The following is a 20453-nucleotide window of genomic DNA, read 5'->3' on the forward strand; positions in this document are numbered from 1 at the left end:
TGATATCACACATCCCTCATGTGGTGTGACTTTAGTAAATGGAACATGTCATTAAGCACTGAGCACCATTAAGTTCTTTTTAATTACTTCTACTCTCCCAGGAATGTGAGTCTCCCATCATTGAAATGTGTAATCTGCATGATCTAATGAACAAATTGACACCATTCCTATGTTTCGTTCAGAAACAGCATCATGAATCTGCCAGGAGACTATGCTTTGTCTCTGGGAGACGTGCAAGCGCAAAGAATGCGTTCTTGAAAATTTCTCACCTGAACTTATTTGGCACATGGACCAGGAGTAATGTGCAGTACTCAGGTCCTCATTTGGGAATTGAATAGCCCCGCAATTGTGACCTTTATCATGATTGTTCATCACACAAATCTCAAGAGTAGAACAGCCAGCCGTGCAATAAAGGAGATCTGCTGTACTGTGGGTCCTGTAAGAATAAATGACAGGACCTTAGTGTCCTGGGCAGCTGTGTCTGGGTCCAATGCATCCTGCTATTAGACATTTGCATCCTGTTTGTTTGTTTGCATCCTGGACTCTGGTGTCCCACTATATGGATATTTATTCTAGATCAGGGGTGTCCAAAGTTTTTGGCAGGAGGGCCACATCAGCTCTCTGACACTGTGTCGGGGGCCAGGGGGGGAAAAAAAGAATTAATTTACATTTAAAATTTGAATAAATTTACATAAGTTTACATAAATGAATGTAAATAATTAATGAATGAATAAAGATGAACTTATATGAATGAATGAAGGTCTTGCAGTAGCTCAAGGCCTATAAGAGGCCTTGCACAAAGCAAGGCCAGCCTTTCCTTCACTGCCACTGCTGCATCACAGATGTGAAAGAGCAAGCAGTGGAGGGAGCTCTCATCCCACAGCTCACATGAGAGGTCAAACAGTCGCCCTCACACTGCGTTGGACCAGTGCAGGCTTCAACAAATCTCCAGCGGGCCAGAGGCTCATTGGAGACTGGGGACTCCCTGAGGGCCGCATTGAGAGGCCTCGAGGGCCGCAAGTGGCCCCCGGGCTGGGGTTTGGGCACCCCTGTTCTAGATGAACAGTTCTGTTTTTCAAATGCAAAAGTAGGGTTAGGGCTGGGGTAAGAGGCTTAGGATTTATATAACATGGGGTTTGTTGCCCAGTTGTAGTTTGTTTGTTGCTCAGTTATCGTGGGATGCAAACACACAGATACAACCAGAGGCTGTCCAGGGATGTCAGTGACTGGGATGCATTTGACCAAGATACAGTCATTCCAGATGCAAATATCTTGGTACCATAAAAATAACGATGGGTAGTATAAAATAACCCAAGAGAGGTGCAAGAATAGGTCTACACTTTACTCACAGTGCATCGTGGGATAATTAAAGCTACTTACCGCAGGGTCCCACTGTACCATCTTGAGTTATTGTAGCTCTTAATCCAGGAAGTCACTTTTCGTTTCTCTTTACCCTCCCACTTTTTTGTCTGACTGCGTCGTAAACTCTGCAGGACTTCACTTTCGCTCTGCATAGTACCTTAATCTAATGGGAAGCTAATTTCATAAGAGGTCTCCTGTGGACAGGCAACCATGTTAGGCGCAGGCGTTGTCAAGGGCAACCAACCACAGGCCCCATGTTTTGAACATGGGGCATCTCATGGTACACCTTCACTATGAAAGGGACTTGACAAGGTGACTAAGATGTCACTCTGTCACCCCCAAAAGACTAGAATCCTGACTCCGTCATTAATCTTTATCGGCAGAGTTGTTTAGGTTACAGATTACATACCACACATTATTTCCTGTCACCACACATTTGAAGTGTGAAAGGCAAATCTGACTTAGCACCAGGGCTTTTTTTCTAATGGAACGCGGGGGGACGGAGTTCCGGCACCTTTTTGCAGGGGCCCCTCCCCTTCGGAGGCATTCCGGGGGAAGCAAAACAGAGACATTCGCTGGGTAGGTACTGGGGGCTGCAGGGTGGGTGGGCGCCTGGCCCCTGCCTGACCGCACAACGACCCCCTCCTGCCCCATCCCCAAGCTCTCGCCTGAGCCCAGCCCGCCTCCCCTCCCCCCACACTCTGCTTCCCTGCACAGCTTCCAAGCCGGTGGAGGGCGTGGGGGGACACACGCCGACGCCGAGGAGGAGGACGAACAGCCAGCCAGCCAGTCAGGGAGATGGGCTGCGGCACCCACGGAATGCCCAGGTACTGGCTTGGCAGAGGAGGAGGGGAAGGAAGCTGGCTCGTGCAGCCCCCGTGCCAATCTGCAGCACAAGCCTAGGCGTGTCTACTCAGAAGTAAGTCTCATTGTGCTCAATGGGGCTTGCTCCTGGGAAAGGGTGCATAGCCTTGCAGCCTGAGAGCCCAAGCCTATGCATGTCTACTCAGAAGTAAGTTCCATTGTGTTTAATGGGGCTTACTCCCGGGAAAGTGTCATAGCCTTGCAGCCTGAGTAGACAGCAGAGGAAGGACTCTGAGGCTGCAGTCCTCTCCACACCTTCCTGGGAGGAAGCCCCACTGCCTCCAGAGGGACTGACTTCTGAGGAGACAGCCATAGGCTTTGGCTCTGAGGCTGCAGTCCTCTCTACACTTTACTGGAAGGAAGCCCCATTGACTCTAATGGGACTGACTTCTGAGGAGACAGGCACAGGATTGGGCCCTGAGGCTGCCATCCTATCCACAGTAAGCCCCATTCACTAAAGTGGACTTCTGAGTAGACATGCATAGGATTGGGCTCTTAGGCTGCAATCCTAGGCACTTTCCTGGGAGTAAGCTCCGTTGACTAGAACGAGACTTACTTCAGAGTAGACATACCAAGGATTGGGCTCTTAATCCTGGCAGAGATATATATCTGCACCCGTTTTCACATGCTAAGGGCAGGTGAAAAGGGATTCTATGTGTGTACAACATGCTGTCTAGCCTTGCCAGAGATCCTCCTCATCCTTCCCCCACAAGCCTGCCCTCTGCCAGCCAGCGTTTGCAGCTCCTCTCCAGCAATGCACAGCAGCTGCTCAGGGCAGAGAGAACATACAATTGCATGCCAAGCTCCTTCCCGAAGACACAGCGTATTCTGATACCTGAATTAAACCATATTTAATCGCTTGTTTGCAAACGTAGCTGTTTCTATGTGCACCTAAGGACTCCTCTCATGTAAGAATTCCTTTTTTGTTCTTACTCCCACAGTTGCTTAGAGTAATTTTACTACATGGAACTCATGTAAGCCATTTTTCAGAATCCATTCACTGCTTCCTCTCCTCGTAGTGCCACACTACATACTACACGCTACAAGTGCACCTGTACAGTATTTTTCCCCATGTATAGAAAAAGTAGCTAGGGGGAAGGGGATGTGGAGATTGACAGCCCAATCCTATGCATGTCTACTCAGAAGTAAGTTCATCTTTAGGGGGGAAGCACATAAAAAAGATTTTATTTCTCCAATAAAAAATGGTTTAAAAATAAATAAATAAATAAATAAATAAAAGATTAACAAGTTGTGAGTTCCTGCACCTTTTCTTTTACAAAAAAAGCACTGCTTAGAACAGATATGAACATGAGAAGATGTGTGTGGCTAAGGCTGCAATCCTAACCACACTTTCCTGAGAGCAAGCCCCATTAAACAAAATAAGACTTACTTCTGAATAGACCTGGTTAGGATTGTGCCCTAAGAGCATAAGACAAGGGCCCAGCAGTCCCTCATTTGGAACTTGCATGGCCTCATTAGGTGGTGTTAGGTTGAGCCATTGATCTCAGTCCCAATCACTGGTGTCACTAGGGTTTTAGCAAAGGAGGCCAATGCATCAACCCCATTATGGACCTCATCCCATGTAGTAGGTAGGGCAATGCCCCCAGGTGTTGAGGCACCATTGCCCCACCCCGTTGGTTTTTTTGCTATAACTTTTGATAGCATAGTGATATTTCAATGTGGTTCATTTCATTGCATTCTGCATGAATTTACGCATTGAACGATATATAACATGATGCTATAATTCAAAAATACCAGACTTTGGAAAATGTTGACCAGTAGTGGTCTTATCCCCCCCCCCCGGTGTGCATCACCCAGTGCAGCCCAGAAGACAGTGCAACATCATGTATAGACTGACACACACAAGACAAAGGTCTTGACTCTTTGCCTCTAGGCCTGCTCCTCAGATCAAAAGAGCTCTTTTTGCAAGGCTGGTGTATCGTCAGTGATTTAAGGCTCAAGGAGTCGTCATTTCCATCTCCCTTTCATGCTTCGCCATTCGGAAAGCCCACCCATGTCCACCTGTGCCACCAGCTTCATCTCATTTCTTATTTGCACAGCACTCTGTTCATGGACTTGTAATTATGAGGCAATATATTTATTTTTCTTTTATCTTCATTTTTCTCTTCCATTGTTTCCTCACCTGGTTTTAGAAATAAGTGAGCCCACAAGCTCAACTTTGTTCCAAGGTCAGTATGGTTCTTGCTGTATGTTACATCCGCTCTGCCTCCCTTAACTGCAAGCTCGCTGCCGCCGCCACTACCACCTCCTTTTCTTACATACTGCCTGTTTCCCTGTCCGATTTGCATGGAGGACGGTACCACTTCCTGTAGGGCAACTGTAGGCTCGGATTGGCCCCTTTGTCTCCATCATGTCATGCTTGATCTCTTGATCCAGTGGTTCCGAGCTACGATATTCAGTTCCAGATCTCCTTCTCCCACAGAGTGGCTGTAGTAGCCTTTCCAAGTTATCCAAGAGTATATTGACAGTATTACCCCTGGGGGCTGGGGATAAGAATAGGCCCTCGGTTTGGCTGTACCTGTCTTAAGAGGCGACTAAACAGCCACCAGGTAGATGGGACTCGTCAGCCTGGGAAGGCAGCTCATCTGAGAGAAGGAAAACTCTGATCCCAAACCTCCACTGCCTTGTGGCTACATCCAGTTATGGAAAAGGCTTCAGGAGTCAACCTCGAGGCAAAATCCGGAGCCGGAGTCCCTGAGGCAGTTCATGGCTGAACACAGTCACGTCCTGGCAACTCCTGCGATGCCACTGGAACCAACCGTATTGGCCTCTGCCTTTCCATTGGACCATTTCAGTGACGTGGAGAGGGGGGATTTGCTGCATGGGTAACAGTCTATCCTCCATACCTACTTTACCCAGGCTTCACGCACTGGAGAGGACGCTCTGTTCCTGAACCACCATTCAGAGCGTGACACAATAGTCTTCCGAGACTGAAGGTTGCCAACATTGACAGTATATACTTATATTGACTTTATACCACTTTAAACTTTATAGCTTCCTCCCACCCTAGGAATCCTGGGCATTATAGTTTGGAGAAGGTCCTGATAACTCTTTCACAAAGTTGCAACTCCCTTTCCAAGATTCCCTTACATCTACAGGGTAGACCACAGATGGGCAAACTTTCAACTCTAGGCATCCTGAACCTTTAACAACTGTGTAGGAGAGAGAATTTCAGCAGGTGCTGCTTGTCATCTGTGAGATGACAAGCTGCACCTGCTGAAATCCCCTCTTCTATATAGTTGTCAAGCCACCCCTTCCAGTATGCATGCATTAGCCTCACCCCTGTGAGCCAGCTCTGTGAACCAACCAGTACACATGCAACCCAAACCCTCTCACCCCACACACTACATCACAACAACACACACAAAGACCACACCTGTACACACTTGGTTTTCCTACCCCACCACTTTCCTCCTTGGCTGCTGCAGCTTCTTGGAAATTGCCAGGCCAAGAGGATCCCAAGCCTCTCTGCTCCCAGTATTGTCCCCACCCATGCACCCCCTCCCACTCTGCAAGAAGCATCCAGGATGGAAAGGCAGGAGCCCTGTTCTTGAGAGCTTAGGAAAAGGGAAGCAAGGTCTTCAGAGCTGGGGGAAGAAGAAGAGGTAGCGCCTCTCCCTGCTCTTCTCATATGGTCAGAGAGTGCATGACAACAGCTGGGTAGAGCAGCTGAACAGGTTGCAAGCTGGGGGGAGTTGGTGGGAAGGCACGAGTTGTGGGGCACCCTCCACCAGTTTTCCACCTCCTCCAACCAACTGCTTGCAAAGGTTGTTTCAATCAACCTAACGCTTTGGCCACCCCTACTTTGTGGGAGTGGAGATAGGGACCCTTCTCCTATGATTCTTAGCACTCTTTCCAAACTACAAATGCCATAATTTTTTTCCCCCAGTTTTGTGTGGTTTGAAAACACTAAGCCTTTTGAAATAATTACAGAATACTTTTTTTAAAAAAAATAAAAAAGCTGGCATAATCAGGGCATGGCAGGAGAAGGATGGATTTTGGTAGAAGGAGATATGGAACTGTGGAAAGTGGCTTGGAGTTGCACCACCTGGTTGACGGAGAGGAATGATTGTCGAGAGGAAGCATGCCCCCAAATCTAGGTGTCTCACCAGGTTGATCCAAAACAAGCTATAATGGAATGCAGGTGAGGATTTCCAGCAAGCTCAGCCAGTTCTCCAACATACTTCCCATCCTCATTTAAGTTGCATTCTAAGAATGGACCCAACGTATTCTTGCTCCAAGGACCACCACCACCCCCCATCAGATTCCATCACTGATCCCAGGAAATGAATGTGGTTTGTCTGTCTATCAATCTGCATCCCTGTTCCCCCTTGCACAATCTACACTGATATGCAGCTGCCTCATTCAGGAAAACAGAACTTGTTTATTAACTCATATGTTCTTTCTTTTTTTTTCTTTCTGTTTTTTTTTCTTTTCTCCTGCATGGCTTCCCTGTGTGTCTCTTCCTCATGCCTCCCTACATTCTGCCATGTAAGTACCGCCAGCTTATATATCAGCATTTTGCTATTTTGCACTCTTTTTTTTCTATTACTACACTATGGGGTTGGGAGGGCAAGGGGTGGGTCAAGCAACAAATACTGGGTGACCAGAGGCCATTTACTGAAGAACTGAAACATGGGGTGCTCTTGAAGTCAACAGATGTTCTGGCCTGCCAAAGACTGAGAGCCCAATCCTATGCATGTCTTCTCAGTAAGTCCCATTATAGTCAATGGGGTTAATTCCCAGGAAAATATGAATAGGATTGCAGCCTGAAAATAGTGGGAAACCGTCTGTCATGGTCTCATGGACCACAATCTTATTCATGCCTGGTTCACTGTCCAAACAACCCACCCACCCCAGTGAGTCAGAAATGCATGCTCCCAATTTGTTCTTGTGTATCCTACTATCTCAAGGGTCTTAAAACTCCAGGAGAGAGCAAGGTACAGTTCCCATGCAAAAGCCAAATACTGAGTACGAATCAAACACACCAAACAGGTGAGCATACAAATTCTCAGAGCAAACTGCCCTCCAGTAGGTTCCAGCACCCCCTTCTAACTAGTTCAGTCCTTCAGCCAAGGGGAAGCCAAAGTCCTACAGGCTACCTTCCCAGCTCTTGCAAGCTCTCAGCTCCCCAAGACTGTGGTTTGCTTCTGCAAAATGATCTCATCACCTGAAGTGACTGTCGGTCACTCATTTTGATCCCTCAAATGGAGAATCATTTGCTGGAGAATCACAGCTGCATCCAATTCCCTATTAGCGAGACCTGGAAGATCCAGACCATTATCGGGTTTCTCAGCCAACCAAAGTGAGATTCATGACAAGGAGCATCTTTCCCGGTCCACTAACAAGCTCTGGTCTCATAGATGCTGCAAAATGGCTTCAGGCTTACCAGATGGGGCCAGATCTAAGTCAGTGTTTTTGAGCCTGTTCTTCACACTGAAGGAGCTGCTGGTTGAGTTACTTACTGGAAATGAGAGTTGTTAGGAGGGAGGAGAAGAGAGGTAGGTAACAGCAGGTATGCTAAATATCATGGGACTTCAAGCAGTGCCACAAGGACAGGGGGTCTGTGGCATGTCTGGGTAGGAGCCAGAATGACTTGGCAGTATGCATGGTCAAGTGTATATTGTTGCCCACCTCTCCAGTCTTGCCTACCTGAAAACTGTTTGTGTTGGGTGCAGGATGACACATAGCCCACTCGTATCCTCCATCTCAGCCTGATGCAGTGGAACCAGCAATGGGCACTGTATCCTATGCACCATTACCCAAGTTGGAGGTCTCCTTGGGGTAAGGAGACATTTAGGCAATGGGGCAACATGGACCTGCAGGAGCTCTGTAGGTGGCATGAGTCCGTGTTGCCTTGTGTTGGCGGATCGGGCCCCGGAAGGGGGATAGAATCTGGTGTGCGTGGCTGCTGCTAATCCCGTCCCCATCCCACAACCGTGACCCACTCATCTCCAGCCCCTCCCACTCTACCCTGCCCATTATACCCCCTCCCCACCCTTTTACTGCTGAGCACAAAACCTGCCATGTACAGCGTGTGCTGGATCTTCTACCATCACACCAAGGTCAGTATAGGCATCCATGCTGGCCTCGACAACCCCTAAGCCATTGCAAAGTGCTTTATGGCACTTTCACAGTAGCTTGCACTGGTACAGCAAGCACCTTGCTGGTGCTCCCTCTCTTTAACATGGCACAACAAAATTGTAGGGAGGGATAGGATTTGATATGCCTCTGACATTCTTCCCCTATAAATTTCTCTCCAGACTTTGGAGTTCCATCCATCATGATGTCGTCATCTTTTTTTTTCCTGAGAGTGACCCTGATGTATTAAGGATTCACCGTACTTCAGTTTGTGATTTCCAGAACATGCTAAATCCTACATGGATGCAGGTGTTTGTGCAGCTCACACGTGCTTGTGTTCCTTTTAGTAGCATGGCTGAGATTCCTCACATCTTTTCCCCTTACACAAAGAACCCACGTGCATTGCAAAGAATTGGGGGAGGGGGCATGTTCTCTAGGAGACATACTCAGTTCATGTGGGGAGCTGGCCAGATCCCACAAGAACCCCATAAGAATGCAAGAATTGCTTTATTTGAATTTCACCTTTACCATGAACCCTCTAGGCTAGTGGTTCTTAGCACCGGTACCCACTTTTTAGAATGACGGTTTGTTGGAACCCACTGGAAGTGATGTCATTAACCTGGAAGTGATGTTGTGGCAGGAACTGACGTTGTCAATTTAGCTTCAGACCTAAGCCACGATTGGCTTGTGCTGTTATATTGTGTAGCTCAGAATTCAAACATTCCAGCTCGGAAGCCAAATTAGAATGCAGACTTGGATCTTTATCCCATCACCCAGCCCTTCCCCCCTTCCAGCATCCCATCTTCCCACTTACTCAGGCCATAGCACCATGCTTCACTCCCTTTGGAAGTACCCAGCAGCTCTGTACCCTACACTTCCAGCTCTGTATACTATTTTCAATGGCAACTGAGCTAGGTGCTTTTCAGGATTCACCTGTAACAGGCTTGTGACCCTCCTCGTGTACACACTGTACTATACAAATGCTAAATATGTTTGTTATGAAGATGCTGGGCTCCATGCTTCCGTCTCCCCTCCTCTGGAACATTCACGGAAACCATGGTTGGCAACCTTCAGTCTCGAAAGACTATGGTATAAGCCTACAGCACCCGGTATTCCCAAGCGGTCTCCCATCCAAGTACTGACCAGGCCTGACCCTGCTTAGCTTCCGAGATCAGACAAGATCGGGAGATAGTGTTCAGTATAGGGAGATGGTTGGCAACCTTCAGTCTCGAAAGACTATGGTATAAGCCTACAGCACCCGGTATTCCCAGGCGGTCTCCCATCCAAGTACTAACCAGGCCTGACCCTGCTTAGCTTCCGAGATCAGACAAGATCAGGCATGTACAGGGTAACAGTTCTTGGTTCCCAAGGGGACCTCCCCATCTTTCATCTTCCCCACATTAAGCCACTCTGGTGATGCTGTCAGCACTCAGGATAGATCAACCCAAGTACACTTCTTGGGAACTGTAGTTGGGCTTTGCTTGGCCTGGCTCCCAGAGGTGAATAAATGACAGAGCACTTGTATATCGCGTCATAATTCAGCTTTAACCACCCAAAAATTTTTAAAAAAAAATTAGTTGAATACTAATCTATTTCTAGCTGGGTTATCACTAAGGTCAGAGATGAGGGCAAGTTTCAAAAGATCAGAGATCTTTCAGACTGGTGATGGTGAGCCAGGGTATGCAAGCACAGAGTTGATCACTCCAATTCCTTTACAATCAATTAGCCATCTATTGATCCCTCTTAAACCATCTGTGGCTGGAACACCAAAAGAGCAACTGGGAGAGGGGGGGAAGTTTCAGGAAGAAGTCGCTGCAGGCCAGTCCACAGGAGGACCAGCTGAAACCTCTCAGAGCAAAATATAAAGTATGGAGAGCCTTCCTTTTGTCTTATTTATTGTAATCTTTAATTTTATAGAAGAGACAACCACAGTCCAGACACCCTGGAAAGGTTAGTAAAAATTGCTGCTGGCTCCCCCAAATTCTGGTCCTGAACCCCAGCCACGCCTCTCTATGTATCGCCATTTCTCCTTTCCACTGTGGCTAAGCTAACATCATGGAATTGGTCCATGGGTAGCGATTATCTCTAGTTCAGCTTTCTTTCTGAACCCCTTGCCTCTTCTCTGCCAAATCCCTGCAGGCTTCCCACCCCCTTGCTTTCAGTGAGCTGCTTTGGTAGCAAGGTTTTGCCTCTAAATAACCACCTTTCTAGTCAAATATTGTGGCTAGTTCTCATTCCTTGCCACCTATTGCACTGTAGAAATCTTCTTTACACGGCTTTCGCTTCCATTTACTGTGTACCCTTTTTTATTTACTTTGCCACTTTTCCCAGCTCCCCCATTACCTGTTCCTTATATAACTTTTCGCATGAAGAAAAAATGTTGAGATGGTTTTCTGGTGTAACTTTATTTAGAATCTCCAGCCTGGTTCATATTATTCAATGTGAACCATGTGATGTTTTGCATGCGTGACTGGACCTTCACAGGTACAACACAGATATGAAAGCCTTTTCTCCACACATCACTTCCAGTGCAATGTTTTGCAACAGAACCAGTTAACACATTCAAGTCATCAAGCAGACAGTGCTGGAATACAGAGCAATAAACCAATGTATGTACATAAGAGAAGACTAAGGGGTGATATATAGGCATTTTCAGGTAGCTGAAGGGCTGTCACATGGAAGAAAGTTCAGACTTACTCTCTGCGGCTGTTGAGTGAAGGACTAGAACCAGAGAATTGAAACTAGTTTTAGCCTACACGTGAGCAAGAATTTCCTCACTGTAAGAGCTGTCTTGACACTGGAACAGTCTGAACTCTCCCTCATTCAAAGTCTTCAAGCAGAGGCTCGATGGCCACCTGTCTGGGAGGCTGTAGCCTTCGCACTGAGCAGGGGGTTGGATGCTATCAATGGTCTTCAATCTTTTTCATGCCATGACCCCCCTAAATAAATAACTTGTGAAAATGGGAACCCATCAGGAATCCTGCCCCCCCCGGGACACAATCTGCCCCCCACCCACACACCCCCTGTTTCCCCCTACCTCTTGGGTCTTCACAACAATCCTGTGAGACAGGGTCAGCCTTAGAGGCTGCAAGGCAAGACAGCAAAAGAGACTGTACAGGCTTATATCAAGAATTCAGTTTTGATAAGGCAGTGTCGTTATTAGATTGGATCAAAGCTGTCTCTTGTACAGGCTTTGAAAGTTTGCCACGACCCCCCTTCCAGTGAGGCTTTGAGACCCCATTGGAGTTATGCCCAAGGGTTGAAGAACAGTGGACTAGATGATCACCTAAGTCACTTTGAACTTTTAATATTCTCTGAATCTATGTATGGACTGACCCATAGAATGATGGGTACTACACAACTGCACTGTTCAAATCTTAACCAGCCAAGATTTTCAAACTATTTTTTAAAATTGTATCCTTACCTTAAATTTCAGTTAGAAATACTCAAGGCGCTATGACAGACTTTGTAAAACATCCCAGAAACAGCAGTCAAAACACAAGGCAGGATAACATGAAGCTGCCTTCCGCCAGCATTGTTTACACAAACTGCGGAAGCTATTCAGGGATTCAAGCAGGGGCCTGAAGATGCCAGGGATTGAAATTTGGGACCCTCTGTATGAAAAGCAGAAGTTCTACCACTGAACTAAATGCCCGTGCCCCTAAATGAAGGCTGGAAAGTCATCCTGCACAGGGAGTCAGGTCAAGTAATTGCATATTAGACAGGCCCAAGGCCTGCCAAAATAAGAACATCTTCAGCTGACTATGAAAATAATCAAGGAGAGGTCAGGAGGCTCTTTTGGGACAAGGAAAGCCACATTTTGGGTGCAGCAACAGTGATTCTTTAATTAGTTTGCTTACACAATTAAAATGACAAGTGAAAATAGAGAGCAAGTTCGCCTTTGATCTGAAGATAAAATACACTATTCAAGTGTCTTAAGCTAAATGCTTCAGGGAACGAAAGAAATGAAGAGATAACTCAGGGTCACAAGGGAATCTGGTGGGGATGGGTGAGAACTCCTTCCCATTCTGCAGTCATTCAGAATGTGACCTCTCCAAGATCCCTCTACTGACGGATGGATCTGACATGGAGAGAGAGTGTGTCCGGCTTGCTGTGTTTCATTCCCCTGTACTAATCTCTGTGCTTTTCTCATTCATGCACAGTTCCTCCTCTAAAGATAGCATATCCAAAACTATGCTCAGATTGAGAGTGGTGATGCCTGCACACTCAGAAATGCTCTAATGAATTCAGTGCGGGTTTAACGAAATGTGTGCCTCCCGACTTCTGCCTGAAGTTTCATATGAAAGCATGAAGTGAGCCATTTTTATCTTGTGCTAAAAGAAACAGCAGAAGAAATTATCACATTGTCATTGCTGAATCTGTGTACGTACTACTTACACAGCGGTGTAACACTGTCCCTTTATTCCTATAAAAATAAATAAATATATATTTATTTTTTTCCCTGAAAAGTGGAATATTATTAATTATTCACATTCCACTTTTCAGGGAAAAAAGTTCACAAAGCAGTTTTCAGACAAAAATGAATAAATAAATGTTCCCTTGTCCCAAAAGGGCTCACAATCTTTAAAAAAAGAAGAAGAAGAAGGAACACCAGCAATCAGCCACTGTTAAAGATACTGCACTAGGGTGAAGAGGGAGAGTTACTTTCCTCCTACAAAATATAAGAGAAGTACCACTTTAAAAACAAACAAGCAAACAAACGCTTCTTTGCTCAGTTAGCAGCTGTACCTGTGAATATGGGTACCCATAATGGAGAAGCAGGAGCTGTGGAAGATTATTCAAGCAGCACCATGGTAGAAAAGTGGGGAGTCCAAATGCTTTGATGCTCTTCCGCACTTCAGACAAAAGCTCCCTATCCTGATGAAGTCAACGCATCAAGGAGACGGTTCTAGCCTATACAGCTACCTAACATAGGGCCCAATTCAGTCAGGGCTGAGCACCCGTGCTGAGCTCTAGCACAGGTGCTGGGTGTTGCAAATGTTCTGTAAAGTGTAAGGAACATTGGTGCTGGAAAGAGGACTCTGCACAGCTGCCAGCGGTAAGTGGTACCGCTGGGCAGTGGTGTGGCTTCTGGAAGTGTGGGGAGGGCAGAGAGAGGGTGGAAATGGGTAGGGGAGGGAAGAATTGGGCCTGGGAGGGAGCAGAGACAGCAGCAGCCTCTGCCAGTGTAACCTATGCTCCCTCTTGCCCTGGGCAGCCCAACACAGGCCTTCTTGGGTCTGCATCCACTCAAAAGCAGGCACAGATCCAAGGTGACTCATTGGTGCTGCTTGGGAGCAAACACTCCCTTACCCCTAGGAGACTCCCGGAGCTAGCTCAGCGCACATAGGATACAACAATTACCACTTTGGCACCGCTGTAGCCCTTGTTGCCGGCGAGGATAGGATTGGGCTGTTATTCATGTTGACTCTGTTATGTTGTCATGACTCCTATATGTCATGTCACAAACTGTTTGCAGACAGCACATTCAAACAGTTGATCTGCCGGCTGATATCTGAAGTGCTCAGCACTGAGACATCATCATTTAAGGCTGCCGATCTTAGGTTTGTTTTGGTTTGGTTTTTTGCTTGATTCTAGGGAGATGGATCATATGAAACATCTGTCTGAAATAGACTTAGGAAAGTCTGTTGCTCCTTACTGAAGCACATGATGTTCACATGAGAAAACCTAGAAGTGGAACCCTGAGCTCTGGGCTTACCCTATTGAACCACATTATTTCCTTCCACAGTTATCAGGAGCGAGTCACAGAAAATACTACCTCTCTGAGTGCAACATCAGGCTCTCTCTACACCATAGACACATCCATTTCATACTCAAAGAATCCCTCAAAGAATCCTGGGAATTATAGTGCAGTGGGATGCTGAGAAGTTCCTGGCTTCTCTCCCACCCCATCCCTCAGCTGCAGTTCCTAGAGTTCCCTGCTAACTTTTGACTAGTAATAAATGACTGCAGTATTTTTAATTAAGATGTCTGTGTTTACATATAATAAAGCTGACAGTCACAGAGATGAAAACATAAATATATGAGAAGGGAAAGAAACCTTCTCCCCTGGATTGTTAATTGCCATTCTCAAATCACAATTGACACGCCTGTTCACACCTCTGTAATTCTTGTAAAACACAACATATTTCATCCAACCAATAGTCTGAAACCTTAACTTTGTTTTGTAGAATTTGAAGGAAGTGAGCTGATTTATTTATTTTGAGCAAATCCCATGTTTTGGAAAGTCATTCTTCAATCTGGGGAACATCTGCAACTAGTTCTTTAGCCTGTACATAAATGAGTGAAAGAAGGAAAAATAAGTATATTCTAAAACGGTTGTTGATTTATTGGAGTATGTCTCTCTAAATGTCTGGAAACTTTTAAATCAATTAATCCAGTCATTCTCAAGCATTTTTAAAAGAATGATAATCTGTTGGACCCACTAGAAGTGGTGTCATTAACCTGGAAGTGATGTCATGGCCAGAAGTGACATCATCAATTAGGCTTCAAACCCAAACTGTGATAGCCAATGGTCCTATGCTCATGCTGTTATTTTGCATAAGCTTGGAGTTCCAACATTCCAGCTCAGAAGTCAAAACTGAATGCAGACTTGGATACTTCTCCAACCACACAGCCCTACCCCCTACCCAGCAACTCTGTACCCCATATTTTCAGCTCTGTATGTTCAATGGCAGGTGAGCTAGGTGCTAAACCACCTAGGTGAAGTTGACTTGTGACCCACCTAATGCATCTCTACCCACAGTTTGAAAAATACTGAGCCAATCTGTTTGAAGAATTCATTCACCATTGCAACCTAGCTCCCAAGTACCAGGTCATTGGATTGCTACCTGTTCTACATTTCTGCTTGGGAAAGATGACATACAATTTTTTAAAGCCACATTTAAAATGCCATCACATTCAAAAATGTGTTTTTAAAACAACATCTAAAACAAATACAGGGCACAATCCTATGCATGTCTATTCAGAAGTAAGTCTCATTATGTTCAATGTGGCTTTGTGAGGCTCCTTTGTGAGGAGCTCCAGAAGGATCTCTCCAGAATGGGCAGCAAAATGGCAGATGCGCTTCAATGTCAGTAAGTGTAAAGTCATGCACATTGGGGCAAAAAATCAAAACTTTAGATATAGGCTGATGGGTTCTGAGCTGACTATGACAGATCAGGAGAGAGATCTTGGGGTGGTGGTGGACAGGTCGATGAAAGTGTCGACCCAATGCGCAGTGGCAGTGAAGAAGGCCAATTCTATGCTTAGGATCATTAGGAAGGGTATTGAGAACAAAACGGCTAGTATTATAATGCCGTTGTACAAATCGATGGTAATGCCACACCTGGAGTATTGTGTCCAGTTCTGGTCGCCGCATCTCAAAAAAGACATAGTGGAAATGGAAAAGGTGCAAAAGAGAGCGACTAAGATGATTACGGGGCTGGGGCACCTTCCTTATGAGGAAAGGCTACGGCGTTTGGGCCTCTTCAGCCTAGAAAAGAGACGCCTGAGGGGGGACATGATTGAGACATACAAAATTATGCAGGGGATGGACAGAGTGGCTAGGGAGATGCTCTTTACACTCTCACATAATACCAGAACCAGGGGACATCCACTAAAATTGAGTGTTGGGTGGGTTAGGACAGACAAAAGAAAATATTTCTTTACTCAGCATGTGGTCGGTCTGTGGAACTCCTTGCCACAGGATGTGGTGCGGGCGTCTGGCCTGGATGCCTTTAAAAGGGGATTGGACAAGTTTCTGGAGGAAAAATCTATTATGGGGTACAAGCCATGATGTGTATGCGCAACCTCCTGATTTTAGAAATGGGTTATGTCAGAATGCCAGATGCAAGGGAGGGCACCAGGATGAGGTCTCTTGTTATCTGGTGTGCTCCCTGGGGCATTTGGTGGGCCGCTGTGAGATACGGGAAGCTGGACTAGATGGGCCTATGGCCTGATCCAGTGGGGCTGTTCTTATGTTCTTATGTGCTTATGCTTACTCCCCGGAAAATGAGTATAGGATTATAGCCACAAGCATTTAAACCTCCTTAGCGTAGTCCGGGCCCAGTAAGACAGTCGTACACCCTAGCTGATGGATGCTCCTACTTGAATTTCGGGGAAATTTCTCCTTTGTGGGATGGCCACCTCTGACAGTTCTCTGTAAGCTTTTACAGTCCAAACTTGGCACCTGGACAGTGGACTCCAACTGGGCATTTCAGGCCAATCATTCTCAGATGATTTGTTTTTGTTCTCAAAGGCTCTCAGCAGCTAATTGATGCTTAATGGCTATTTTTCTTCTCTGGGATACCACTCGGCCTGTGTGTTGGCCACTTTGGAATGTCACATGTTTCCTTAATGAGCTTGAAGGAACGAGAGATGGAGAGAAGCCAGTGCCAAGGCCAGGCAGGGGCTCTCTGCCTTCTTTGTCAACTTGAGGGCAGCTCAGCGCTTGCCTCTTTCCAAAGCTTGTTAACAAATTTCAAAAGGATCCAACTGTGTTCAAGAATCTGCCAGGTTCTGCTTTTCAAGGCTGCCTGGCCCAGCTTTATTTAAAAAAAAACATCAGTTGATCTATCAGAACTTGATTTTTTTTTTTTTTTAAGTCTGTAACTCATGAAGTTTGAAAGTTTAACCATAAGAAAACAATATTGTGTCAGGACACATGATAGCTGCTGGGAAAATGAAGGATACAAATTTATTTATTTTATTTTTCACGTTTTTATACCACCCTTCCCCCAAAGAGCTCAGGGCGGTTTACACAGCTGCTCCTCCCCTCTTTCTTGTCCTCACAACAACCCTGTGAGGTAGGTGAGGCTGAGAGAAAGTGACTGGCCCAGGGTCACCCAGGAAGCTTTGTGGCTGAGGGGGGATTTGAACCTGGATCATCCGGGTCTAAGTCCACCTCCCAAACCACTACACCACCCTGTCTTGTATTTTTTTTGCAGAAAATTTTGGCCAGTTCTTCCACGCATCGCAGAAAGACAATTGTAGGTTTGTCACTGGAGTACATGCAGCTTGATAGTTGCTGCCAATCACAGCTCCCTTGAGGAGCGTATACAATGCATATGTTTGGAAATGCACATCAAGTGGTGCTCACAACTAGCGGGGGAATTCATCATTCTGAGGGTGCCATTTCTTGGCTTACATCTGTTGTGAGAGAACAGTGTTCTGGTAATGATGTTGTGTGAAATGATTCATACTGTATTATAGACATGTGAATGGTCTCTGTATGACTGCAGGGGGCATTTAAGCAAACAGAGAACCATATTGGCCAGTGCGTTTAAACTGATTACAGTGGAAGAATGTTGGAGGCAAGGTTGCAGGAGTGGAGTTGCTAGGGCAGCAGGGGGTGTGGGTCACACGGGGTGACACCATTACTCTCCAAAAAATTTTAAATCTTGAATTTTTTGAATAACACTGTATATTATGCACCAATCGATGCATAATTTCATACATAATGCAATGGAACAATGGTTGGCAACCTTCAGTCTCGAAAGACTATGGTATAAGCCTACAGCATCTGGTATTCCTGGGCAGTCTCCCATCCAAGTACTAACCAGGCCTGACCCTGCTTAGCTTCCGAGATCAGATGAGATCAGGCATGTGCAGGGTAACAGTTGCTGCTATAATGTGAACAAACTGTGTTGTAATATTTCTATTCTGTCAAAAGTTATAGCCAAAAAAACCAGTGGGATAGGGCAATGGTGCATCACCATGCTCAGTGCCCAGGGTGAGCATGATCATGATTGCACACAAGGTGATGCAAACCCCATGGACGCCACTGGGAAGTAAGCTTTTTTTTTTTTATTCTGGACTTTCACCATGCATAGTTTGACTTTGGTTTGGCTTGGCTTTTATCTTTCCAGCTGGACGCAGTCAGCTGCTCAGTGCAGCTTGAAAATCTGGCCTGCTCCTTAGAAGTCCTTTGAGTTTATTCGTTGAAAATTGCTTTCAAAAATAAAGTGTTTGATGGACTTGCTTCAATCTTGATGGTTTTATGGATGCTGTGGCCATTCTAAACGTAACCATTCTAAAGAGTCTAACTATAGGACATGTAATGCATATGGAAATGAACCACAACTTTGCTTTCAATCAGGAGCTATATTTGAATGTTACTCGTATGCATATTGCATCATGACTACAGATGTTCAAAAATGGTATTATTTATTTTACTCAGAAGTAAGCCCATTGTGTTCAGTAAGATTTGGGCTGTACACCTGTCTTACTGGAAACAAACATCTCAAGTTATGGCTGGTAGTGGAATCAGCCATGGTATACACCATGGTTTCTCCATCTTTTTTTTGCTCACGATCCCATTCTGAGCCTCATTTCATCATATGTCTGGCAGTTAAGTTTGGGTGGCACCCTAATGTGCCCCCCCCCAGGGCCCAATCCTATCCAACTTTCCAGCACTGGTACAGCCGCAATGCAGCCCCAAGGCAAGGGAAAAATGGATGTGGTGACGGCATCTGGCCTGGACGCCTTTAAAAGGGGATTGGACAAGTTTCTGGAGGAAAAATTCATTACGGGCTATGAGCCGTGATGTGTATGCGCAACCTCCTGATTTTAGAAATGGGCTATGTCAGAATGCTAGATGCAAGGGAGGGCACCAGGATGAGGTCTGTTGTTATCTGGTGTGCTCCCTGGGGCATTTGGTGGGCCGCTGTGAGATCCAGGAAGCTGGACTAGATGGGCCTATGGCCTGATCCAGTGGGGCTGTTCTTATGTTCTTATGTCCATACCTTATGTCTTATGTTCTTATGTTCTGTCCATACCTTAAGGAGTCCACTATGACTGCTGCCCCACCCCAAGATGCAGTGCATGCCCCATTGGCACGGCTTCATCGGCACCTTAAAATTGGATAGGATTAGGCTCCTGGTGCTCTGTTTTTTTGTGTGGTCCTCTAGAAGTGTGGCATGGCCCCCTGCAGAGTTGCCAGGTCAGCACTGCCTGGGCCAGTGACATTGTGATGTCACATGACACCATGACGTTACCTCTGAGTTTGGAGGCGGGTGGCAGTGGCTTCATGATGCAGAGGCTGCCCCCCATTCCTTCTCCAGCCAACTGTTCCTGGCCAAGCTTCTCGGCCAACTCTTGGCTTGTGCCAAGCCACTGCAGACCCCCAAGCACAGCGCTGTACTTGGAGGTTTGCAACAACTTGGTGAAGCCAAGAGTTGGCTGGGAAGTTGATGCTCCCTTCAACTGGTGCCAAGGGCATGTGACCTACCTGCCATGCCTTAGATGCACCACTGGGCATGGCCCCCGGGAGACCTTGTGGCCCATGTTGAGAACCACTGGTATAAACAATTGTTTTGGCTAGATCACTATCCACAGCCTGTTTTGTAGGAGTTCTAATTCCGTTTGCTGACAGTGAGTCCTCTCTTCCAACAGGACCTGGAGCAGTGCATGATGGGAACAGTGGCGCGTCAAGAAGAGTCGGTTGTGCCTGGCTGCTCCCCTTCCTTCTGTTGCACCTTCTGCCCAAGTTTTGACCCCATCAACCATGGTGACAAGGAGAAGAAATAAAAAAAAAAGAATATTAAAATTTTTTAAAATAATCATAATAGTAAAGAGAGTATATTATGAGGAAATCCTGGGGGGAAATAAAAGGAATCTGGAAAAAAAAAAAAGAAGAGCTGATGGATCAACACAACTGAATGTTTCATTTTGTTTCTGATTTTCTTTTTGTTTCCTGCCATGGGCTGTTTGGGGACACAACCAGTGCACTCGGCTAAGAGACCATTGCTCCCTGTTTCCTGCCATCCCCTAAAGCCGTCTTGTCTTTTCTTTTTTCCTCTCTCTCCACCCAACTCTCCTACATGGAGTACGACAACGATGGGTGCCCTACGCACAGTACGTCACAGTGTTTCCCCCCCCCCCAATTTCCCCTCCTCTTCACGGACTGCACTGTCATGTGTTTGATTGCAAACTACGACAAAAAAAAACGACCACAGCCGACAACCGCTCTGATCAGCCGACCACAATCAACTGAACACAAAGGAACGAAAGCGGCAACAGTGCACAAACATATGATCACCGAGACATTGTTTCATTGTATTACATGGATATATCATGGATAATAAGGGATTCTGATTCATTATTAATTTTATTAATTATATTTT

General features: G+C 46.0%; 1 protein-coding gene and 1 pseudogene across 2 annotated transcripts in view; one reads left to right on the forward strand and one right to left on the reverse strand.

Annotated features, from left to right (window-relative positions):
* The window catches only part of NTM (neurotrimin), a 346259-nt gene extending 326126 nt beyond the window's left edge, over positions 1–20133 (forward strand). Inside the window, exons 7-9 of one of the 2 annotated variants that reach the window (XM_066639222.1) lie at positions 4380–4415; positions 10246–10278; positions 19723–20133. In XM_066639222.1, coding sequence (XP_066495319.1) covers positions 4380–4415; positions 10246–10278; positions 19723–19823 — 170 coding nt within the window. In that variant the 3' untranslated portion in view covers positions 19824–20133. The remainder of the gene's footprint in view (positions 1–4379; positions 4416–10245; positions 10279–19722) is intronic. The other variant, XM_066639223.1, reaches the window with a different exon arrangement.
* LOC136662718 (5S ribosomal RNA) lies at positions 9575–9691 on the reverse strand (annotated as a pseudogene).
* Positions 20134–20453: the final 320 nt, after the last annotated feature.

This window comes from Tiliqua scincoides, chromosome 11 (assembly GCF_035046505.1).
Source record: "Tiliqua scincoides isolate rTilSci1 chromosome 11, rTilSci1.hap2, whole genome shotgun sequence".
Lineage (NCBI taxonomy): Eukaryota > Metazoa > Chordata > Lepidosauria > Squamata > Scincidae > Tiliqua > Tiliqua scincoides.